General features: G+C 43.9%; 1 protein-coding gene across 1 annotated transcript in view; it reads right to left on the reverse strand.

The window, feature by feature from the left end:
* MB21D2 (Mab-21 domain containing 2) overlaps positions 1-14,673 on the reverse strand; it is a 120,133-nt gene extending 105,460 nt beyond the window's left edge. The window contains exon 1 of the mRNA XM_004460850.4: positions 14,140-14,673. Coding sequence (XP_004460907.1) covers positions 14,140-14,350 — 211 coding nt within the window. The 5' untranslated portion in view covers positions 14,351-14,673. The remainder of the gene's footprint in view (positions 1-14,139) is intronic.
* Positions 14,674-22,829: the final 8,156 nt, after the last annotated feature.

A 22,829-nucleotide genomic window follows, 5' to 3' on the forward strand; every position in this document is an offset into this window, starting at 1 on the left:
AGAGCAGGGGTTCTTAACCTTTTTTGTTCCACGGTCCCCTTTGCCATTCAGGTGAAAACCACAGACCCCTTCCTAAGTCCACACTATACTATGTATTATTTAATAAATATATCACACCCACACCAACATGTCCCCACAAGAATAACATTTTTTTGAATTTCAACTCAAGCTCATGGACCCTTTGTTAAGAACTCCTACCTTAGAGCTTCAGCTCCGCCTGGATCCAAAGTACTGTCATCCACCCAGTCAGCCTTCTTCCTTCTTACAGAGTTGGCCTATTCAGAGCTCAAAATACTCATTACAATACTCAAAGCTGTGGAAGCAGCACAGATGTGAGAAAGGACACACTTCAGAGGAAAGAAACCAGAAAAGGGGAGACAAGGAACAATCAAAAGACCAAAGCAAACACAACAGACCAGAAACACACTGCCTACAATGTTATTTATTTAGCATCCTTCATCTAACAGCAATTAAGGAAAACTTCAAACTGCATGGTGGCTTTGAAGAAAGGGAAATGTCCCCTACCTTGAAGCACAGCCCTCTCCATGGGACTCCCTCCCTCTTCAAAGCCAGGCAGGTCCCCTCCAGGGAGCAAATGCTATGAGTAAACTTTTTCAGAGGCAAGCACCTTTTTCTCAGCTAGCAGTCTCACCCCAACATTTACCTATCAGCCACTGTGCCCAAGTAAAATTACTGCTCAGGATCACACCCTCTTTCCTTTCTGGGCTTTGGTTTCCACTTCTGTAAAACTGAGGAGGCAGGAAGCCAAGCCACCTAAACTCCAAGTGTTCCAGTGGCATTAAAATTATAGGATTCCAACTATGATTTCAACTTTGCCAGAGAAAAGCTGTCTGTTTTTTTGAAGGAGGTTAAGAAGAAAGTTCATAGTTTTCTGCTGTTTTCAGCCTGAAACTAGACTACATGGGGGAAGCGGATGTGGCTCAACTGATAGAGCATCTGCCTACCATAGAGAGGGTCCAGGGTTCGATCCCCAGGGCCTCCTGACCCGTGTGGTAAGCTGGCCTATGTGCAGTGCTGCCACGTTCAGAGTGCCGTGCCATGCAGGGGCACCCCAGCGTAGGGTGTCCCACATGCAAGTAGTGTGCCCCGTAAGGAGAGCCGCCCCGTGTGTAAAAAATGCAGCCCACCCAGGAGTGGTGCCGCACACACAGAGAGCTGATGCAGCAAGATGATACAACAAAAAAGAGACATAGATTCCCAGTGCCACCTGATAATGCAAGCGGACACAGAAGAACACACAGTGAATGGACAGAGAGAGTAGACAATTTGGGGGGTGGGGAGGGAGAAAGATAAAATAAATATTAAAAAAAGAAAAAAAAGACTACCTGGGTTCAAGGCTCATCCCACCACTAACTCTGACTTTGGGCAAATTACTTCACTTCTCTGTGCTTCAGATTTCTTATGTGTAAAATAAGGATAATAGTATCTTCCTCATAAGGTTGTTATCAGGATTAACTTAGTTTATATATATAAAGCATGACATACTCAGAACTGTGCCTGACACGGGGTAAGTATTATTGAAGTGTTGTTATTATTTCCTTCAAACTTGCATAGCTAGTTTTTCTATTCAAATAGAGAATTTATTTAGAAGACAGCATGTCAAAGCTAAGAACACACAAACACAGAGACACAGACTTGGCTCGGAAGCAGGAAACCTGGCTTCTAGCCATGATTCTACCCAAAACCAGCTGTAAGACTGTAGCTGAACTAACCCTCAGTTTTCAGGACAGACAGCACAAGTACTCAAGCCAGAGGTGATAAACTGACAGACACAGTGTTATGTCAGGCCTGCAGTTTTGGACCACACTGTATTTCTTTTCAGTTTGATTTTGTTCTCAATATTTGAAAACCTGGAGATTTCACATAAACATCCAAACCTCTATCAACCCTGGACCCTTGACTGGTTCTCCAGGTGTGATCCCTAGACCAGTGGCTGCATCACTTGGGAAGGTGTTAGAAATACAAATTCTCTGTCCCAGACCTACTGACTCAAGGACTCTGGGAATGGAGTCGAAGCAATCTGTGTTTTATCAAGCCCTGCAGGAGATTCTGTACACACCAAAGTTCCAGAACCACTGCAGCAGAGGAGCAATTGGCAGGTGTCGGGCAGCAGGGGCGCACTTTAGATAAATCTCAGAGAAGTGAGAGATGACCTCCTGTTCAGCACTGTGTCCCCCCTCCCCAGCATCCCTGCCTCTGACACCAAGGACCAGCTGGCATCTACCAAGCAGCCCACAGTACCCATCTGTGGTGGTATAAAGGTTTGTATATCCCAGAATAACATGTTCTTTAAACTAATCCATTCCTGTGGGTATGGACCCATTGGAACCGGAAACTTCTGATGAAGTATGGCCCACCTCTACCAGGATGGGTCTTACTCCTGTTACTGGAGTCCTTTATAAGCAAAAGGAAACTCAGAGAGAGAAAGCCACAGACAGAGCAGCCAGGAGCTGAATATCTACAGAACGTAGAAAAGAAGGGAGAGAGATCAGGAGATACTGCCATGTGTACTGCCATGTGACAAGCTAAGGGCCAATCATCACCAGGAAGAAAGCATCACTTTGATGACGCCTTAATTTGGACTTTCTTTTAGCCCAAAACCATGAGAAAATAAATCCTCATTATTTAACCCGACACATTTCATGGTACTTGCTTGAGCAGCCCAGGAAACTAAAACACCATCCTTACCACCCCATCCCTGGTGGGCCTTTGACTCACCAGCTCTGAGCAGCAGGACTACCTCTTCCCACAACAGGATTATGGCCCCAGGACATATGCCAGTGGGACAGTGTTGTTCCAAATCACAAACATAGCCTGGATGGAAGCAGGCTGTGCACACCAAGGGCACAGTTGAAATGAAAAGAACAAACTGTTGAGTTTCGTTTATTAATACACAACACAATCCACACAAGCAGCTCCTATTAAGAACAGCTGCAGCTGCTAAAAGGGTGATCTTGAAGCAGCTTAGAAAAATGCTTACAAGTTGAATACCCATAAACAGGCATGTGCAGACTTGTGGTGTATTGGCTTGGTTCTTTCTACTGATCTTCAGTCCCTCACTCCAGACCAGAAATCCTCCTCCTTCCACACTTTGTGATGGGGTTGGGTGGGGAAGAATGTTTTTAGAATTAACATAATACAAAGATTTTGGGATTACCTTCAAGGACTTTCCAGCCTAACCAATTAGTGATGGTGGATGAGTTAACCTATCTTATCACCCATTTCTTCCTCTATTAAGAGGAAATAATATCTACTTCACAGGGCTGTTATGTAAATCAAAATGAGATTATGCATATGAAAGCACTTTGTAAACTGTGGAGGACTAGATAAATATAAAGGCTTTTTATTATTATCCCATGAAAGCTGCCATTCCTCACAAAAATCATCTAAGGTAAGAGTCTGTTTCTAGCCTATCTAGGCTATCAAGAGTGGAAATCTGAGAATCATAGGGCACAAAGAACCTTTAGAAAACCTGTAATCCAAACTTTCCCTTCAGACCCTGGAAAAACCTGGCCAAAGGGTGGTCCCACCTGGAAAACCTCCACTGGCAGGAAGCCCACTATTGTCCAAGGCAGGCAGCTCATTCCATGGTTAATCTGAACATAAGACCATTCCTCCTTACAGAGGTCAAATCAGACTATGATTTAAGCGGCCCTGAAAGCAAGGACAGAATTCCTCTCTGGATATTAACCTCTGTTTCTCAACAGGCAAATTAACAGTTTTTGCTATTCGAAGACACACTCAGACTCACGAATTTCAAACAAGAACCAAATGTCTAAGGCAGCAAACCCACCGCCCCCTTAAAACGCTCAGTTAAACTCATTTGAATTTGATCACTTTTGCCCTCTTGCCAGATTCTCCCTACATTTAATAACTAGGTCTTTTGTCCCTTTTGGGTTGTTTACACATCTCAGCTCTGGGACTCTGCCCTGTAGAGAAACCTATGCTAGGGCTAAACTCCCTCTTTCCACCTTCCCATTTCTTCCATTCAAACTTTCCTTGATCACAGAACCTTGAAAAGAAGTTTTTAAAATCTCAGATTAAGTTCCTGTCTGATGCCACTCTTCTCCAGTCATGACGCTTTCCTCCCTCCCCTCTGAATTCTTGGAACACTTAATGCCCACACCCCTCCAATCAAACATGATTTGGTGGTATATTTATAAGTTTTATTAAATAAGCCTTATTCCCGACATATGTCTCTCTAGCCAATTTGAAATCTCCTTCAATTCAGAGGTTGTGTTCCAAACCTTTTGGATGCCATGGTCTCGGTCTTCCTCTCTGTCTGCCATGTCTTGTCTTACTCTACTCATTCTACTCAAGACTCATTCATGTCTTGTCTTACTCTACTCCAGTCACACTGGCCTTTTCTTCATGCTTCAAGCTTGTCAAGTTCTCACACACACACACACACACACACACACACACACACCTCAGGGTCTCTGCACTTGCTGTTGTATCTACCTACAACACCCTTACATCAAGTCTTAGGATGGTAAACTCTTATCTTATCCTCCCATTTCAAATGCCTCTGCTTCAGAGAGGCGTTCTCTTTCACGCTTCACTTCATCTACCCACTAGAATACTGCCATAATACTCTGTGGTTGTTATAGCACATATCTGGATTTATCTGCAGTCTTAAATTGTGCTGAATACCCCCAGAGAACAGAAGCCCTATAGAAGTGGTGCTTCTCTTATTCGCCACTGTGCATTTACAGTAACTACACCAGTGCCTGGCACATAGCAGGCACTCCAACAGGGTGATGAATTTATGAATGAATGGCTGCTTAACACAGTGTTATGTACACTATAGATATTCAAATACTGATTGGAAGAACAAAAACCTAGACAAGACTGACTGAACGCAACTCAAAAATATTAATCAAGTCTTGCTTTGTTGGGGGAAAAATATTTTTTAAAAAGGCAAAAAGTGAACAACAGATCCCTATGTCAGCTTTATTCATAGCAGTACTGTCCCTAGTTATCTGTCTCTTTATCTGGTGCAGAGGGAATTAATGAAAAGGCACTTAAGTGGATGAAAACCAGATAGCTGCTTCCTAGAGACAAGGTCCCACATAATGACATAATCACGAACTGCCCTTAAAGAGATCACTCAGATGGCAAGTGCTTACCCAGGTCCATTGTAAACAACGTCACAGACCCTAAGAACCAGTTGGGCAAGGCCTAACAATTGGATCTAGAGAATACATGTACTTACCCATGCCATGCAGAGCCATCCTCACCCACTGTGTAGCCTCAGCTCAGGAGGAGAGCAAAAAGGGAATGAAAGCTGCTACCCCTAACTTTGTCCAAGAATCCCTCACCCCAGCAACTGATATTACTTCCTCTGTGACCACAGACTAAGTCACATCACCTCCTGGAGACTTGGCACTAAAATCTGTAAATGAGGGCTAATATTTCCTACAGAGTCTTTCTCAAAGCCCTGTCCCAAAGAATAATACCGTAACAGATGTGAGTATGTACTGCAATTTATAAAGCACTGTGCAGAAGTAAATTATTCTTGGTTGCAAATAACAGTAGGTTGTAATAATAAAGAACTGCTACAATTTGGACCCCAGAGCAGACATCTGAACACTTGCAGGCTGACTGTAAGCATATCAAAACATCTTAATAGGAAGAACAGTAAGTATGCCCTCTCTGCATTCTGTAAAGCCCCGAGTATGGCAGGGGAGACAGAGGGCCACGAGGGCCCTGGATGGCCATGGAAGAAAAGTCATGTCCACAAGAAAAAGAACATTCCCAGGAGTCATTGCTGGGACTCTGACAACGAGCTTCAGCAATCACTTTGGACATTTCTTAAATTGACTTAGGATAGTTGCAAGGGTATTATTCGTGGAATGGAAAAAAGTTCCCTGACACCCCTCTGGGTGTAACGAGGTAAGATTAAGATTTTCTTGTCTCCTGAAAGGATGATATAGCAGAGCTTAATGGAATAGGAAAATCATAATAAGAAAATGTCAGAAAGGGTGCATTCCTTTAATAGTGCCTGAAATAAGAAGCTTCATAAGAAAAAGCTCTTTCAAAGAGTGAACTGAGTGGCTTAAAATTCAGTGAGCACCTACTATGTACACAACTTCATACCAGCCAGGGATTCTTTAATCTACAGCATGAGGAAGAATGTGCTAAGAGTCATAAGAGGAGACCAAGTGTGAGAACTTGGAGAAAAGGTAATTTTTTTCTCCTTGGGGAGATGTACAAATGCTTCATAAGTCAAGTGGCATTCCAGCTGAGAGAGACTAGCAAAGCAGAGATAAGATGTCAGAAGGTTGTAGAAGCTAGGGTTCTTAACTGTTTCTGTGCCATGGATCCTCTTGGCAGGCTGGAAAAGTCCAAGAATCCCTGCACAAAATAGTCTATTTACATGAATATGATAAAACACACTAGATTTCAAAGAAAACCGATACTAAAATACAGAATGTGTTTTAAAAAATAAATTTGTGATAATACAGGTGATCATTAATGCATTAAATAAGACAATCTAGGAGCAAGTCTAATATTCACCGTAATTTCAAAGCAGCAATAAATGGTATTTTGAGATATTTGCAAATATAATATGAAACGAAAATTATTTGTGATCTCTATTGTCAAAAAAAATAAAGGTACTGCTATTACTACTATGGTTTGTAACCTACATTCAGAATGGAAGGAAACAATAAATTTCAAATAGAGGTTAATAAAAACAAAGAAGTACTTTTCTTCCCATCAATTCGCAGACTTCATGTTACTGTTTCCATGGACCCAGATTAAAAACCTCTGGGAGAGAAACAGCTTAAGTAAAGGAAGAAGGTGAGAAATATCAGATGAGTTAAGTGACCATTTAGAACATGCAGAGAGACAGATAAAGAGATGGCACTGAAAGGCAGGTAAGACCCTCAGAAACCAAAGCGGAGTTCATCAGCCACAATGACTAAATCACAGAAGATGCTCTAAGCTCCAGAATGGTATCCTCTTTAGAATAAAAGGAGATAAATGAAAGAAGCTGGGAGACCATATCACTGGGTTCAGGTTATAGCTCCTCTTTTAAAATATGGCAGATGACAGCAGATCATTCAATTTTTAAAAAGAGAACTTCTCCCCTGTTATGTAAAACTGTATGCATGTAAGTATGTGTGGGTGAGAGCACCTGTATAAACAAAAATGTCTAGGAAAAACACAAACCAAAATACTAATAATGATTAGAATTTGGGGTGACGTTGCTTTCTACTTTGTCATTTAAATAATTGTAAAATGGGCAAAAAGAGAACCAAAACAGGTTAGGAAACTTATTCAGGGTAACACACAGTACAAAGCAGAGCTGTACTAGAACTCAGAAATGTCCTTCTTTTATACTGTCCAAAAACTTTCAGATTCAGTAAATGCACCTGATCCCATGATGTAGGTCTAATAATTAGTCCCATCTTACATATTCAGAAACTGAGGCTCAGAGTCCACTGACCTGTGCAAAGCCACACAGCAACTATTAAATAACTGGAGAAGCCAGGGCCAGAATCTGTGTCTCTGTTCCTCCTGTGGGCAGAATATTGCCATTGGTAAAAGAAAAGGCTTTAACATCAGCCTGACCTTGGTCAAGTCCTGGCTATGCCACTTACTTGCTGGTAAACTTGAGCAAATTCCTGAATTTACCCAATCCTGGGGTTCCCTGTAGTACTTTACCTTAAAGGGATTAAATGATCCAATGAAATAAAGACCTTACAATCTCTGGCACAGAGAAAACACTCAACAAATGCAGGCAAACACCATTACCATCCCAATCCACTACATCTCCCTTCTCTTTCCAAGGTAAAAGGCACCAGTATCACCTTCCGACATCCAGCAGACATATCTAATCATGAGGCTCAGCAGCTTGGTTCTAGTTTCAAAAGTCAACCAGGATCATGTGCTTAGGAGCAGCTCTACTGAGTAAAGAATGGACAATATCAAGGCTAACCCAGGGTAGGATATTGACATGCTGAGCAGCCAGTCTGGTGATCTTTAGGGATTCTGATTCAATAGCTCTGAAATGGGACCTGAAATTCTGAATTGCTAAAATGCTCTCCCCAGGAGAGTCTAAAGGACTAACATTCAAGGACAAGTTCTCAGTTTGACAAGATAAGAGGAAATCTAATACTTTAGTGCATAGAAAAGGGGCCCAGCCTTATCTCAAGCAATGCATAATCTAATGGGTGGCACCACAAGGGAATCATGGGAAGACTCAGGATCATTAATAGTTCTAGGGTGAAAGGCAGCAACTGTCCAGAACCGTGGAGAAAGAATGGACTCCAACCCAAACTAGCAGCAGAAATAAACCGTTCAGAGAGACTTCCTCGTCCTACATGCGTAATTTTTCAGAGCTGGAACAGATTTCAGAGATTATCTCGTCCATTATATAGACATAGCACATTAGTGACAAGAACTCTGACAATTCACAATAAATTTCCCCAGTAAATACTGTTGGGTTAATTCATTAAGAGAAAAGTGACATTCTAATACTGGAAAGGCCAGGGCTTGAAAATGACTTACTCTGACACTACACTAAGTACCTAAAAGTACAGCAGGTCCAGCAGCATTCAGAAGCAGCACACCATAAGTTGAGAACTTAGAAATGGTCACACGGTATTTACTGGCCTGAGAGGAGACAACAGCCAGCAAACTATTCACCTGGAGTTGGTGGGCAAAGGATATGGGTGAGGGGTCTCCAAAGGCTCTTAAGAATTTCTCAAAGTTTCTGCTCACTAATTTATCCTCAGAGCCCTGCACGCTGCCTGGCAAAGAGTAAATATTCAGTAAATAGTTGCTGAAAGCTTGAAATAAAGACAGACAATGAGAAACCAGGCCTGCTCCTACAGGCTAAGCAGGCTACTGAGTATGGCATTCCCAAGAGGGTGGGGCCTTTTGGTTGACCCAAGAGCTAAGGAAACTGACCGCTAGGACAGTGGAAGGAACAAGAGTCAGGCACACTTGGGTTCCAACACAAGCTCTGTCACTTAGCTGTGAGCACAAGCACATGACGCCTTTGAGTCTCAGTGTTCCATCACTAAAAGGGGGTAGTATCACACATATTTCACTTTCCAAATAGACATAATGATACTTATCCTTGCAAAGTCACTAGCACCATGGTCAGTAGACAATATGCACTTACAAATGGCAATTCATATTAGAATTAATCATGTCCTCTACAGGCAACCCAGTATCTTCCTAGGTTACCCCAATTGTATTTCATTTCATGATGCCAAGCTACAGAAACAAGTTCAGCTTAAATCTACTAGCATTTCTAATAAAGTACATTTCCTTAAAGAAACAATAAAATCACGTATACACTCTTTTTCCATTTACAAAATAATTTCTCATTCACACACAACAATTTTTAAATGAGGTATTACTGTTGATTCATGTTTAATAGATGGGAAAACTAAGACCAAACAATCAGCAAAAGGCGGCATTGGAATTGGAGCTACAGGTTTCAACATTTTATCATAGCATCCATCATTTTCAGCCAAAAATTGGAAAAGGTGATGTTATTCTGGAACAAAATACCTGAACTCAGGCTGCTCCAGAAGCTACCGTGAATGCTTTGTACTACACTAACATATAGAGCTGTAATCAGAAACTAATCCTGCAAGAACAGGAAACAAAGCACCTTCTCTGAATTTCATGCCTCTATTCTTAACAGTCCCAAGCAGGAGAAAAGAAACAGGCTTTAGAGTCAGGCAGCCCTAAATTTTAGTAACAGCACTACCTTTATTTGCCATGTAACCACCCTGGATATTTCTTTTTTTTTTCAAGAAGGTCAGGACATTGAACCTCATACATGGTAAGCAGGCACTCAACCACTTGGGCCCCATCTGCTTACCGTTGGATGTTTCTTAATTCCACTGAAATTCAACATCTTCATCTGACTAATGGGAAAGTAATACCTAATCAATCCTAAAGCTGTGTGAAGATTAGTCACTGAATGCGAAGGTGATCAGTAAATGATAGCTACTCTAATAACCACACGGTAATGCTGTCCAGTTAGTCTGTAGATTAAGCAACTGTGCTTGTCTCCTTCCCACCTTCTCTCATGTTCTGAATACCCCCTGTTCTGCATCTGTTCAATGGGGACACAACCAGTCTCCAGCCAACCCTGCCAGGGAATAAAGATAACAAAAGAGCTGGCAGAGACATTATGCAAATACCAAATATTATTAAAACATTAATGAACTCTGGCAATTTCCCTGAATTTTGATAAATGCTGTTTATTATGCACTGCCAGCCTCTCACACAATCTAGGCTCTCAAATATTAACTAGATAATAACAGCAATCATTCTCCTGAAAACCAAGGTATAGATAAACAACGGGTATGAGTCCAGGTGACTCCAGCTAAAACCTGCCTCCAATGGAATCAGAATCTCTGTACAAAAAAAGCATGGAGAACACAGTATACAGCCAGCGGGTTCCCGTAGGCACCACAGCCTATGCAGAACCCAGATTTTGGTAGGACAATGGAGTTTCCTGGTGCTGAAAGGTCATTGATTATGATAACTGTCTACCACTACTTTGCTCTTTTATGTAAAGTTGCCTCCAAACTAGACAAATGAAAAGGCCCTGCAAAGCTGGAGGGGCTTCATCCAGGTCAACAATCTTGTACAGAAAGAGAGCGATTGCCCCTCCCCACCAACTGCCTGAAAATAGAGGCAACGTTATCCACAGCTCCATTAAAGAAGCTTCATGGAGGTGGAGGACGGGGGGTACATGGGAACCTCCCATATTTTTTGAATGTAACATTTAAAAAAAAAAAGCTTTTACCAAATTCCTGTACCATCTTATTCTGTGTGAGGGGATAATGTTCTTAAGCTGCTGGCAATCCTCAGGTGCAGCTCCAGCAGAGGTAGGAAAAAGCCCAGGCGACACCCCCACCCCCACCCCACCGCCACCAAGCCCAGAAATGAGCACCTGGTGCCCCTCCAGTGAGTGACACCTTAACTGGTAGGTTCGTTAAGACACTGCTTTCGAATATTCATGAAAGACCCAAGGCTGTGGTAAGTGAAACAAAATACACAAAAAGAGATTTTGTTTTTTAAAATCAAAAGAAATTCTGCTTGATACAACCCCCAGATATTGGTTCCTTTGAGGGCTAAAGAGACCCATGGGAGTTATGGTCATGGCCGATGGGGTTAACTACCAGGGCAGATGGCCCCTCTTTGGAAATGGTGTTTATGTGTGATGAATCTGGACTCAGATGGGATCTCCCTTCATAAGACTTTCATGCTAATGTGCTGGAGGTGCAGTTAATGTTGGGGTTTAAGATATATTTAGGGGATTTGAATCTCTGGACTGACAATGTGATAGCCAGGTCCTGAGCCTCAACAGACTCCAGCACCTACAATCTGATCTATTGGACTTACCACACTCAGCTAAGATGGAGTTGAAGAAGGACAACCACCACACCATGGAGCCTAGAGTGATTACAACTGAAAATGGGAGGATTGCATCCAGCATCCAGGTGGAATCTGAGCCTCCTCTTGACATAGAGGTGCAATGGACACAACCAATCCAATGTCCACATAGAAGAGGTGGCATTGGATTGGGAAAAGTGGACATGGTGGACGATGGGTATGGGGAAAGGCAGGAAGAGATGAGAGGTGGAGGCGTCTTTGGGACATGGAGCTGCCCTGGATGGTGCTTCAGAGGTAATCACCGGACATTGTAAATCCTCACAGGGCCCACTGGATGGAATGGAGGAGAGTATGGGCCATGATGTGAACCATTGTCTATGAGGTGCAGAGGTGCCCAAAGATGTACTTACCAAATCCAATGGATGTGTCACGATGATGGGAACGAGTGTTGTTGGGGGGGGGAGAGGGGGGGTGGGGGGGTGGGGTTGAATGGGACCTCACATATATATTTTTAATGTAATATTATTACAAAGTCAATAAAAAAAAAAAAAAAAGAAATTCTGCTTTAGAAAAAGTAAATCCACATAGGATTTTTTTTGCTGTTGCCAAACTCTCACTTGTCTAGACCCGCCAGCACCTCATTAAAGAAAAGCAAGGAACTCACAAATGAATGCAGCACCACACACAGGCAAGCTTATTTCTCCATCTGCCTTCTAGTGTCCAGAGGCGCAAGAGCCTTAAAGGATGCTCTCCTGCAGGTGGGAAACACCAAATCCCCAAGAGGCAAGAAAGACTTCTTTTTACAAGGTCAAATGGGTATAATGCAAATTTAGTTTACTTGTCAACACAACGCCACCACCAAGGACATTAAACACATGAATAAATTAAGTACCCTAGAATAATTTATCCTTCATATGGGGATAAAGGTTTTGCTAATTCAGTGTGTCAGCTGTGTGTTTAGCATAGAAGTTCCTAATGAGCTCCGCATTTAAATTCACTCCTCCCCATCCTCCCATTTTCTGAGCCATGACTATCCTGACTACATGACCCAGTGCCTTTTCCAGTGAATGACTTAGGACAGGAGACACGAGAAGTGATGTAGAGGCTATAATAATACAATGGCAGACTTCCATTACTCAAGGCAAAGAGAAAGGCCATGATTAAGCAACTTAAATAACTGCCCCGGGAACCTTCTCTACGTGTCCCCACCTTCCTGGCAATACCTGTCCTGGCTTTCAGATCTAGCAGATTTGTAACCTTTGTAAATTCACTTCCACCAGGTTAAAGATTTATAAACATCTAAAGAACGCTCAAAAATCTCAATAGAGAGCTTGTCAACCCCATACACAACCCAGGATGTTCTTGGGGAGCCCAGAGCAAAAAGTAAATAAACAAGTCCCAAGCTTTAACTTGTTTCATCCAACTTCCCGGAGCGTTAACTACTACGTTCGGCCTAACCTTTCGGTTTGTATCACCCCTGCCTGAGCTGAGGGGAGAGAAGAAAATCTAGAGGGAAGAATGCATCCCAGGAAAAGAGCCACAACAACTGGCTGAATCAAAGTAGGTGGCAGAAGGAAGGCAAAAGCTGAAAGACCCTTTCCAAGCACCTATTCCACTACCAGGAAAACTGGCTGAAGAGGTATTTACATAGGGAGCGCAAAGACACGCGCGTAGGGGCAGCGCCACGCTAGAGTTCTAGTTCCGCGGAATGTTAACGACGAGCCACGTACTGCATGACAGTCCCCGTTCCACTGTTGCCCGCAAGCTGCACCGAAGGCTCCCACAAGCGGTCACTCGCACTAAACCTCAAGAGCAATAATCCCAACAGGACACCTGGGGAGAGGCTCGATCTCCCAGGGCAGGCTTATTCAGCAATTAGCTGAAGGCTCTCTCTGCTCGGCTAGGGGGTAGGGGTGAGACGCGTATTTTTTTTCCCTCGGATGTCTCCCGCATTCTAAACGCAGGGCACCTCACACACAATACACAAAGAGCAGGCGGCCGGCGTTCCTTGGGGTCAGGGCTCTGAGAGGGGACATCTTCGAACAGGGAATTAGAAATTCCGAGCTCAGCAAGAGCCCGGGAAAAGCACCGGAAACGCTTCCGACCGCTTCAAAGGGAAGTCGATTTGCAAATCAAAGTTGCAGGAACTCCGGGCGCCCAGCCTACTTCAGCGGCTTACTTTGGAACACCCAACAAGTTTGGCCACCGGGGGCTCGGCGTGACAGCGCCGCGCCGCAGGACTAAAGAAGCAACTTGTCGCTCGGGCTCCGAGCCAGAGCCCCAAGCTGCCTCCCGCGCCTCGGCTCAGGAGAGGACGCGAGAGCTGGCCCGGGAAGGCGCAAGTCCCAGCCTCCGGGAGCCAAATCCCTGCGGGCGCCGCGGGGTCTCACCTGGACCGCGCTGCTTCCAGGGGCTTCACCCAACCCCGACACATTTCACCAGCTACACCTCACCGGCCCGCGAGACTCCGCCGGGGAGAAATTAACAAAAGAGCCAGCGAAGGGGAAAGAAGGGACCCGGAGCAAAGTATAGTAACGAGGAGGGAAGGGCAAGTATAGTAACCAGAGGAGAGGCGGCAGCGCAGCCCGCGACGGAGAAAGAAGGGAAGGGACCGAATGGAGGTACGTTCCACCCCAGGCACCCGGCTCCAGGAAAGAAACCCAGGAGGAAAGAGCGCGAGAAAGGGGAATGGTTGTCTACCCCTTTCCCAACATACACACACATCTGCCCCTTTTTCCTCCTTACCCAGCATGGAAAAGATGAAATCCTTGGCTGTGTGAATCTCCAGCGCTCTCTGGTCGTCGTATTCCCGCTGGTCATGTTTCGTGAATTCTTGGATGAGTTTGTTCAATTCCTCCACCCGAGCTCCCGACCTGAAATCCAGCTCCGGGAACGAAGGCTTGTTGTTACAGCCCACGGAGGCTGCCTTGCTGGCGGTGGGAGCCGCCATCTTCATGCAAAACGCGCCGAGCAGCAGCTCCGCGGCGGCGGCAGCACCCACCCCCGCCCCCCACCCCGCCCCCTTGGGCCTCCTCCCCTCGCAGGCTGCCGGGCTGGGGCCCCGGCCCGTGGGCGGGCTGGCGCGCGGGCGTCCAGGCGGGCGGTGCGCGGCTCCGGGCGCTCCGGGCGTCCGAGCTTCGGGAGGAGCTGGACTGCAGCGAGGGTGCGCGTGTGGCCCCGACACCCTTTCCTCCGGCCCCACGCCGGCCGCGATGCTGCGGGTCCTGTGCGCTTCCCCGGCCCCGGCTGGCAGCAGCGACAGCGGTGCTAGAGCCCACAGGAGCCTCTACCCGGGCGAGGAAAGTGAAGTGGAAACAATGTGAAATTCACCAGCTCTGAAATCAACAAGCTGCCGGCTCCCCTGCTACGGAACCAGCACCAGCGTCCCCATTTAAAGGGACAGCGCACCCAGTGGAAAGAAAAATAAATAAATGACAGAGGTCTGTGCGTCTCTGCACTCGCCGATCTGTACTCGGGCAGACGCGCGAGGTGCGGTCGTATTTTTGTCCATCTACATACCTTTGGTTTAGGGATTGCTAAACGCATTCAAAGAGAAGGGAGTCTCCCTCGATCTGATTTTAAGGGCGGTGTCCTGGGCGAGAATGTTGAGCGTTTCCATCTCTACCCCAAGAACTCCAGTGCCCTTAGATGGTCCAGGAACCTGCCTTAAGGAATATGAAATCTATCGTCTGCCCTTTTTTATATAGATTGCCAGGTACGATGGGATTAAGCATATCTAAAAAGAAGCTACCCACCTCGCCCCATGTAGACACTCCCATTAGCCACTAAGGTATCCTTACCTTTTTTCCCTATAATTAATTTTTCTAGATAACAGCCTATTCAACTTAAAGAATATACGAGTTAACCAGCTCCAACCTGCTCTTAGATAAAGATCAGAAAACGAAGAGTAAGGGAGGGGGGAGGGGGAAGAGAGGGTGGCAATGTGAATTGCTTCAGGTTCCACTGAAGGTTGAATAATGAGGTGAAAATTCTCTCATTCGACCAATAGTCTGAGAGTACCCACTATTCGCCTGGCACAGTGCCAGAATCTGGTGGATAGTGAAAAGCAAAAGGATATGGTTCCTGCAATGGACTTACACTTAGATAAAGGCAGACTCCATCTAAGTCACAGACCTTTAGACAGAATAAGATCTCAGATGTGTTTTTAGAGGTTATGAAGACTTTGACACAAACACTCAGGAGACCCACTGGTTCTTAGAAACAAAGGTTGTCTTCTTCCTTAATTCCCCCAAATCCATCCCTTCTCTATTCCACAGTCCCTGGATTAGATTAGGCATTATGTATTTTCTACCTGAGCCTCATGGCCAAGAATGCAAATTGTGTTGTTAGACCTGGAAAAAAGTATAGGCTCTGCCATGCCTTCCCCTGTAAAATGGATATAATATAATATAATAATTCCTGCCTTTAGGGATTACATGAGATAAAACCGATCAAGCACTTAGTACAATGCCTGACATAAACACTTAATAAATGTTAGCTATTATCATCTGCTGCTATTGTTGCTATAAACTTAATTCATTCCCTTTTCCAGGCTAGTCTCTACACTGTTGCCACTATGATCTTATAAAACACAGATTTGGTCACTGACACCTCCCTGGAATTCCTCTTCTCTTCATCCTCTTCCAGCCTTACACCAAACCCCTTTCCATACCTGCCTTTCCTACCCTCCCCATAGGCTGGTGACATCCTCTCCCTCCCCTTTGCAGCCTTTCAGGACCTTTCATATGTATGACATTGGCAATCTGGCCCTGGCCTTATCATTGCTTATGCAGGTTTCAGACTATGAGATCCTTGAGGGCAAAGATGACATCTTATTCATCAAAGATGACATCTTATTCATGGGCAGTACTGCCCATGCACAGGAGGGGCCTCTGTTTACTGAATCAAGTAATGATGTAAAGAACTTTGGCATGGTCAGTTAATTTCCCTTGCTTTGGTGTCCTACTCTGCAAAACAAGCTTTCTCAGGCATTCAGTATTAAAGATGGAGTTTACATGCCCAGAAAAATACTGTTGGAGCCATAAGGAATCTGCTTAAAACCTCTGGCTTTTGCAGTTTTGCAGTACTGTGCTGTGCTATGCTGACTTCTCATCCTAACAGGGAGTCACCATCACCTGGACAGTGGTATCAACTCTGCAAGAGGTTGGGCCTCCACTCCACCACAAACTGCCTCACTCCTGTCTGCCAGTGCTTTTCTCAGGATCACTGCAGGCATCTGAGAGACAGCCGGCTAAAACCCAGTCATCCCATGGACCAAAATGGGCCTAGTTCATCCTGGCGAGCAACACCCTCCAGTCTCCCAAGTACAGTTAGAAAAAGTCAAGCCAAAAGTCAAGACACTTTTTTCATAATTTCCAAAAACATGAAAGAGCCATTGCTCTTCCTTTGTGACTACCTTTCCTTGTGGTATTTATATTCATGAAGAGAAAACAGGTAATTAACAAGAATTGCTCTGTTTAAGCCTTAACTCTGGGCCTTGGGTGTTTTGGATGAGTGTCAATGAATAGGCTCTCTGTTGCTCTACAATGTGTGTTCTACTTTCTATCAGCCACATCAGAGCTCTGTGAACGATTGGCCCTCAGTGAAACTAGATTTAGAGAATTTAGCTGACTAGTACAAAATAAGTACCTTTTGTAGAACTCTGATAAGATGATATAAATATACCTCATTGAACTGACAAAATTGAAAAATGGGTCAGGAACCATAATTTCCTAGATTGGTCTCCTGGGAGGCTTTTTAATCTCTGAATCCTAATAGCCTATGAGTTTCTTGAGGGCAAGAGCTGTGTCTCATCACCTTTGTAAACTCTGCATTTAATGTAGTTCCTTGCTCATTTGATGAACTTAATTAATATATATAAATGAATAAACTAATATCATCCCCCAAAGTCCGGGAAGTCAGTATTGAGATGATTATTGCTACAATTAAATGTATCGAAATAAACTTTCCATGGTTCCCCAACTATCACTCAAGAGTTATGAATGTAGATATTCCTGCTTGAGTTTAACTAAATGCTTCTATTTTCATGGATTTTTTCTTTCTGTACATTTTACATGACCTAAGAGAAGGAAGGGAGATGGAGAGAAAGGTGGGCAAAAAAGAGAGTAATTATCAGAAAATGTTAGAGTGTTTGAGCCTTGTATTAAAAGTACTTATTTCTAGAGTTTTAACAAATTACTCAAGGAAAGGCAATGGAGTCTACCATCAAAATAAGCATTAATATGGGACCTTCCTTCACCTGTTCCTGCATCATCCAACAGACCATTAAAAATTCCCTGGGTTTCCAAACTGCTGTCCCACTTACATGAAGAACTTGCCCCCAGCCTCCACTTTCAAATTTCATCAGCTTGTGAAAAAGAAACATCCTATTGCTTCTCCTTAGTAGTTTGTTTTTAAATACAGCTCTGAAGTTTCTGTGGCAAACTCTTGGCTGAAAAACTGGGCTGTGCCGAGCATATATTAAAAATAGCAAGTACCATATCCACACAATAGATGTGGTTTAAATAGCAGTCCGGGTTTTAAGATCTGGGCTTCCTGGGCTAGTTAGATTTTCAAGAAAAGTCTAACAAATGAAAGTGGCCCAGGTTTCCTACGATTTGAAAATGTAGGCAGGAAATAGACCAATATCACAGATATATAAAGTAGGGATTTGGGAGATAAAACCCATTCATCATCCTTGTTTTGTAGATAGGAGAACTGGGGCACAGAAAGGGCAAAGAGACTTGCCTAAGTAAGAGAGACAGTGCTATTTCTAGTTTTCATACCAACTACAAATTTAGTAAGTATTCATTGTGTTTCCAGAACCACAATTTGATGTTTTTAGCTAAAGCAGAAAACATGCTTTTTCTTTATATTTCTGTTGATAACATTTAAAAATGATGATAATTTAGCAGGAAATTCATAAAAACAATGGCAGAGGTGGTAGCTCTTATTTCTACAAGCTTTCACTACTGCCATAGTTAACTTCCCATTACCATGGCTTATCCATTTGCTGGGAAACTATGACATACAGTTATCAAGTCCAGACTGCCAAAGGATACATGGGAAATCATCAGTTTTGACCAGAAGCATGATAAAACAAAAAGAAGAGAGTGGCTCCTGAGCAAAATACATGCACTGCACTTGAAAGTTAAATCTCAATAAACCAGGAATTACTGACATTTGGAATTACTTGGCTACTGCTTTTTCAAGGCAAGAAGTGGATAATTGGGACTACAGCAGAACCTCCTTGGGATTTCACAAACAAAATAGTTCCGGTTCACATACCCCTGCTTGGGGCAAGTTAGGCAATTTTGCCTTTGGTGAAATTAGGCCATTGAAATGTTGTTGAGGGCCTCCGAGTAGTATGGATAACCCTCTTCACTCAGAGAATTCAGTTCTTACAAAGTCGGCCTCAAGTGCAGCCCGTCTCCTCCTATACATCCATGCTATTGGAAGGGCCTTTTCCTACCCTTTCCACCAACCATGGGTCCCCAGTAATGTCAAGGTCCTGGGTGGTCTAGCCTTACAATAAACTGTAGCAATATAAAACTCTCCACCCAATGCCTTGTTTTATTCTATGCCCCTGCTAGACTCAGGGGAGCCAACTCTGTACATGTGAGTAGAAGAAAACAAATTCTAGGAAAGGAGATAACAATATCTCATAATAATTATTAACAATTCCTTACCATCCTCACAACCTCTGATTCATGTATGCTAGTTAAGATATTAAAATCCCATTTTAGAGGCAAACTAAAGTTCAAGGAGATGGTGAAATCACCAGCTAGTAATTGTCATCCCTCGGTGCTTTATTTAGATGTCATTTCCTGCAAATGGCTTTTCCTGAACCTCCTCCACCCCCACACACCCAAGTCTAGGTCAGATAGGGTACTAAGTGATTCTCTTTGCTTATGGACTTCTATCTTCTGTTTTCTTTACACTGCATTGCAGCTGCTTGATAACTTATCTGTCTCCTTACAAAAATGTAAACTCCATGTGGGCAGTGACCCTGTCTATCCTAATCCCAGATGTTTTCCCCTGCCTATCAAACACCAAACACCCCTGCCTATGAATACCAAAGCATAGGTGCTCAATAAATGTTTGATAAATGAAAGATTAAATGAATGAATCAGGCCCCCAACTCACATCTTTCCTCCAGCCTCACTGACTATTAATAGCAACCATTGGATATCTAATCTCTTCTATTTATAGACAGTTTTACACTTTACCCAGCATTTCACATTTCTAATCTGAACCCAAAACTTGATTCAAATTTCATTGCTACAAACAACACTTTTTGTTCCTCTTCTCTCTACCTTAAAATCTAATCTCAGATCATTTGCTGAGTAAACTTTATAATATAAAAAATAACTTAAAAAATTAATTCCAAATTGGCAATGCTTTTCTATCTATAGAGGAAACCCCATCTATCTGACCTCTCCACATTAGGCAAGAACTTACCTTAGAAATCCTCTTTCTGGGAGGCGGACTTGGCCCAGTGGTTAGGGCATCCGCCTACCATATGGGAGGTCTGCAGTTCAAACCCCGGGCCTCCTTGACCCATGTGGAGCTGGCCCACATGCAGTGCTGATGCGCACAAGGAGTGCCCTGCCATGCAGGGGTGTCCCCCGCATAGGGGAGCCCCACATGCAAGGAGTGCGCGCCGGAAGGAGAGCTGCCCAGCACAAAAGAAAGTGCAGCCTGCCCAGGAATGGCCGCAACAAAAAGAAACACAGATTCCCGTGCCACTGACAACAACAGAAGCGGACAAAGAAGAAGACGAAGCAAATAGACACAGAGAACAGACAACTGGGGTGGGGGGGAAGAGGAGAGAAATAAATAAATAAAATAAATCTAAAAAAAAAAAAGAAATCCTCTTTCTATGTGAATGCCTTAACCCCATCAACTGTTTTGGGGAAACTGTGGGGCCCTCATACTGATCCCCACACACTGTTGACACAGTCACACCACCAAAGTAGCCCTGGAACTTCCCAAAAGGCCCAGCTCTAGGACCTCCATGGCAATCCATATCCTACTTTCTTTGTAGTTCGGGGCTGACCTGTAGGCAGGAGTCTTGATACCTTGTTATGCTGAGGCAGGTTAGTATAGGAAACAGGGAAGGCGCCTGAGTCCCGGCAGGGAGCATGTCTAGCAGACAACACCGCTGCTGGACCACATGGCCTGAAGACCCTGCCAGAAAGCCTCCTGAGGGGAAGGCTGTGGAAAGATTCCTCACAGCCAGGGCCATGAGAGCCCATTTGGAGCTCTTTCCAGGGTCAAGGGGAAGCCCCAAACACCTTCAAACAAAAGGCCTCGTCATTGGCCCCCTGGGAAATGACAGGTGGAGCAACCAATCAGAATAGCAAACAGCTGGGGCCCCACCCCAACATTATGAAGGGGGAGGAGTAAAAATCTTAAAAAGGCCTAACCGGGGATCCCAGCATAAATCTCACCCTGCACCTTGCTGAGAGTCCCTGTTCTGGATCGTGTACTCTTTTCTTGTTTCTTTTTTTTCATTGTGGCACATTCATTGCATTTGGTGAATACATTTTGGAGCACTGCTGCACCACATGGATTAATATTTACATTGTAGTTTACACTCTCTCCCAGTCCATTCAGTGGGTTATGGCAGGATATTTAATAATTTCTTTACTCCCTTGCCTACCCATGGCATGTCCTTAAATTCTTTTATGTGACATAAGCCAAAAACCTAGAAGCCCAGAACACAGTGCGTTCTTCCAACAATGTGAAGACTGGAAATGTTTGGCTTGCCTGGTTGTGCTCAGTTAAAGGAAGGGCTCTAACAGGGGAAATGATTTGATTATTGGGGGTGGGGTATAGAAGGAGTATCCACAAAGGGTGGAACTAGGAGAGAGCCTGGCATTACTGAAAGAAAGGCTTCAGGTCAGTATACAGAGCATTTTCTCACAGTGAGAGCCACTCTGCCCAGAATAGGCTGCCTTATGAATTAGTAAAGTCCTATCATGGGAAGTGCTCACAGCCGAGTAGCACATCTGTCAGGGTTATGCTTGAGGAGGTTCCTGAGCTGGTAAGGAGCTTAGACTAGATGACCCCAGAGGTGTCCCTCTTCTCTGAGAAGCTACGACCCCCAAGATACCATCTTGGTGAACTTTAACCGAATAACTGAGAACTAGTTTCCTACAAAGCCACATCTCCTGACAAAACTATGTTCTGTACTCTAAACACGGGGTGTTTTACATCCATTTTCACATGAAAGCCAAAGATAAGAGATTGTGTCTTTTCTCTTTAAGGCTAAAACTACATATTTCAGGGGATTGGGTGTGGCTCAGTGGTTGAGTGCCAGCTTCCCATGTACAAAGTCCAGGGGTTCAAGCCCCAGTGTCTCCTAAAAAAATAAAAAAGAAAGAAATACACTCAACTCTAACAGGTTATTTCATTCCACCTAGTAAAAAGAAGTTCTACGGAAGGGATGCATACCATATAATCATGCATATATTCCACACCCCAAATTCACATCTGGAGAAGCTCTAGGGGAAAAGAAAAGAAAGGATCCTCCTTTAACAGCATTGTCCATTAATTTACACCCACATCTTATAATCATAGAAGCTGACTCCCTGAGCAGGCCTATAAAATTGACAAGGGAATTGTAGAGCTGCCTGTTTTGTTTTCTGAAACCTGTCAAAGAATGATTCTCCCGCACTGCAACAAGTTTATTGAAAACTTGGCTTTTTTTTTCCTTCTTCCAACCATGGCTCAGTGCAGTACATTAATAGAAGCAGTTGTTTCCCCTGATCCAAGACCTGGTGTGTTGAGTTGTGGTCCAAAGCTCATTTTAAATTCTAAGTTGCAAAACCTGGAGAGAGAGCATTTGAGGAAAGTGCTGATGTTCCTTCAGCTCTGACAACATTATCACATACAGCCGTAAATATACTTTCTGGACCAAGACTTCTAATTCTGTTTTTTCTATTAGTAGTTTCTAGGCAGAAAAAATCAACCTTAAACCCCTTACATTCCCCAGCACTGCCACGAAGTCTGGTGAAAAGCTAGAAAGGAGAAAAGAGAGAGTGGAGGGAAGGAAAGAAGGGAGGAAGGGAAGAAGGGAGGAAGGAAATGAAGGAAGAGTAGAAAGGAAGCAAGAGTGGGAAGGCGGGAGGGTGGGAGGAAGGAAGATATGTATTTTATTATGAACCGTCTTAGATATTTGAGGGAGTGGTGGATATACATTGTGAATAAATACATTCAGATAAAAGCAGTAGGCTGAAAGTCAGGACACTTCTGTGCTAGTCTTACTCTCGCCATCAGTTAGTTCCATGATCAGAGGAACAGCCTCTCCTCTTCTTCAAACCTCCTTTTCTCTTTGTGTGTAGAATAAGGTGTCACAGATGCATGCCATTTTGAGACTGTGACTCTTATGTGAAAAGACAAATGAAGCATTCTTACGTTTGGTACACTTT

Source organism: Dasypus novemcinctus, chromosome 4 (genome assembly GCF_030445035.2).
Source record: "Dasypus novemcinctus isolate mDasNov1 chromosome 4, mDasNov1.1.hap2, whole genome shotgun sequence".
In the NCBI taxonomy this organism is placed as follows: Eukaryota; Metazoa; Chordata; class Mammalia; order Cingulata; family Dasypodidae; genus Dasypus; species Dasypus novemcinctus.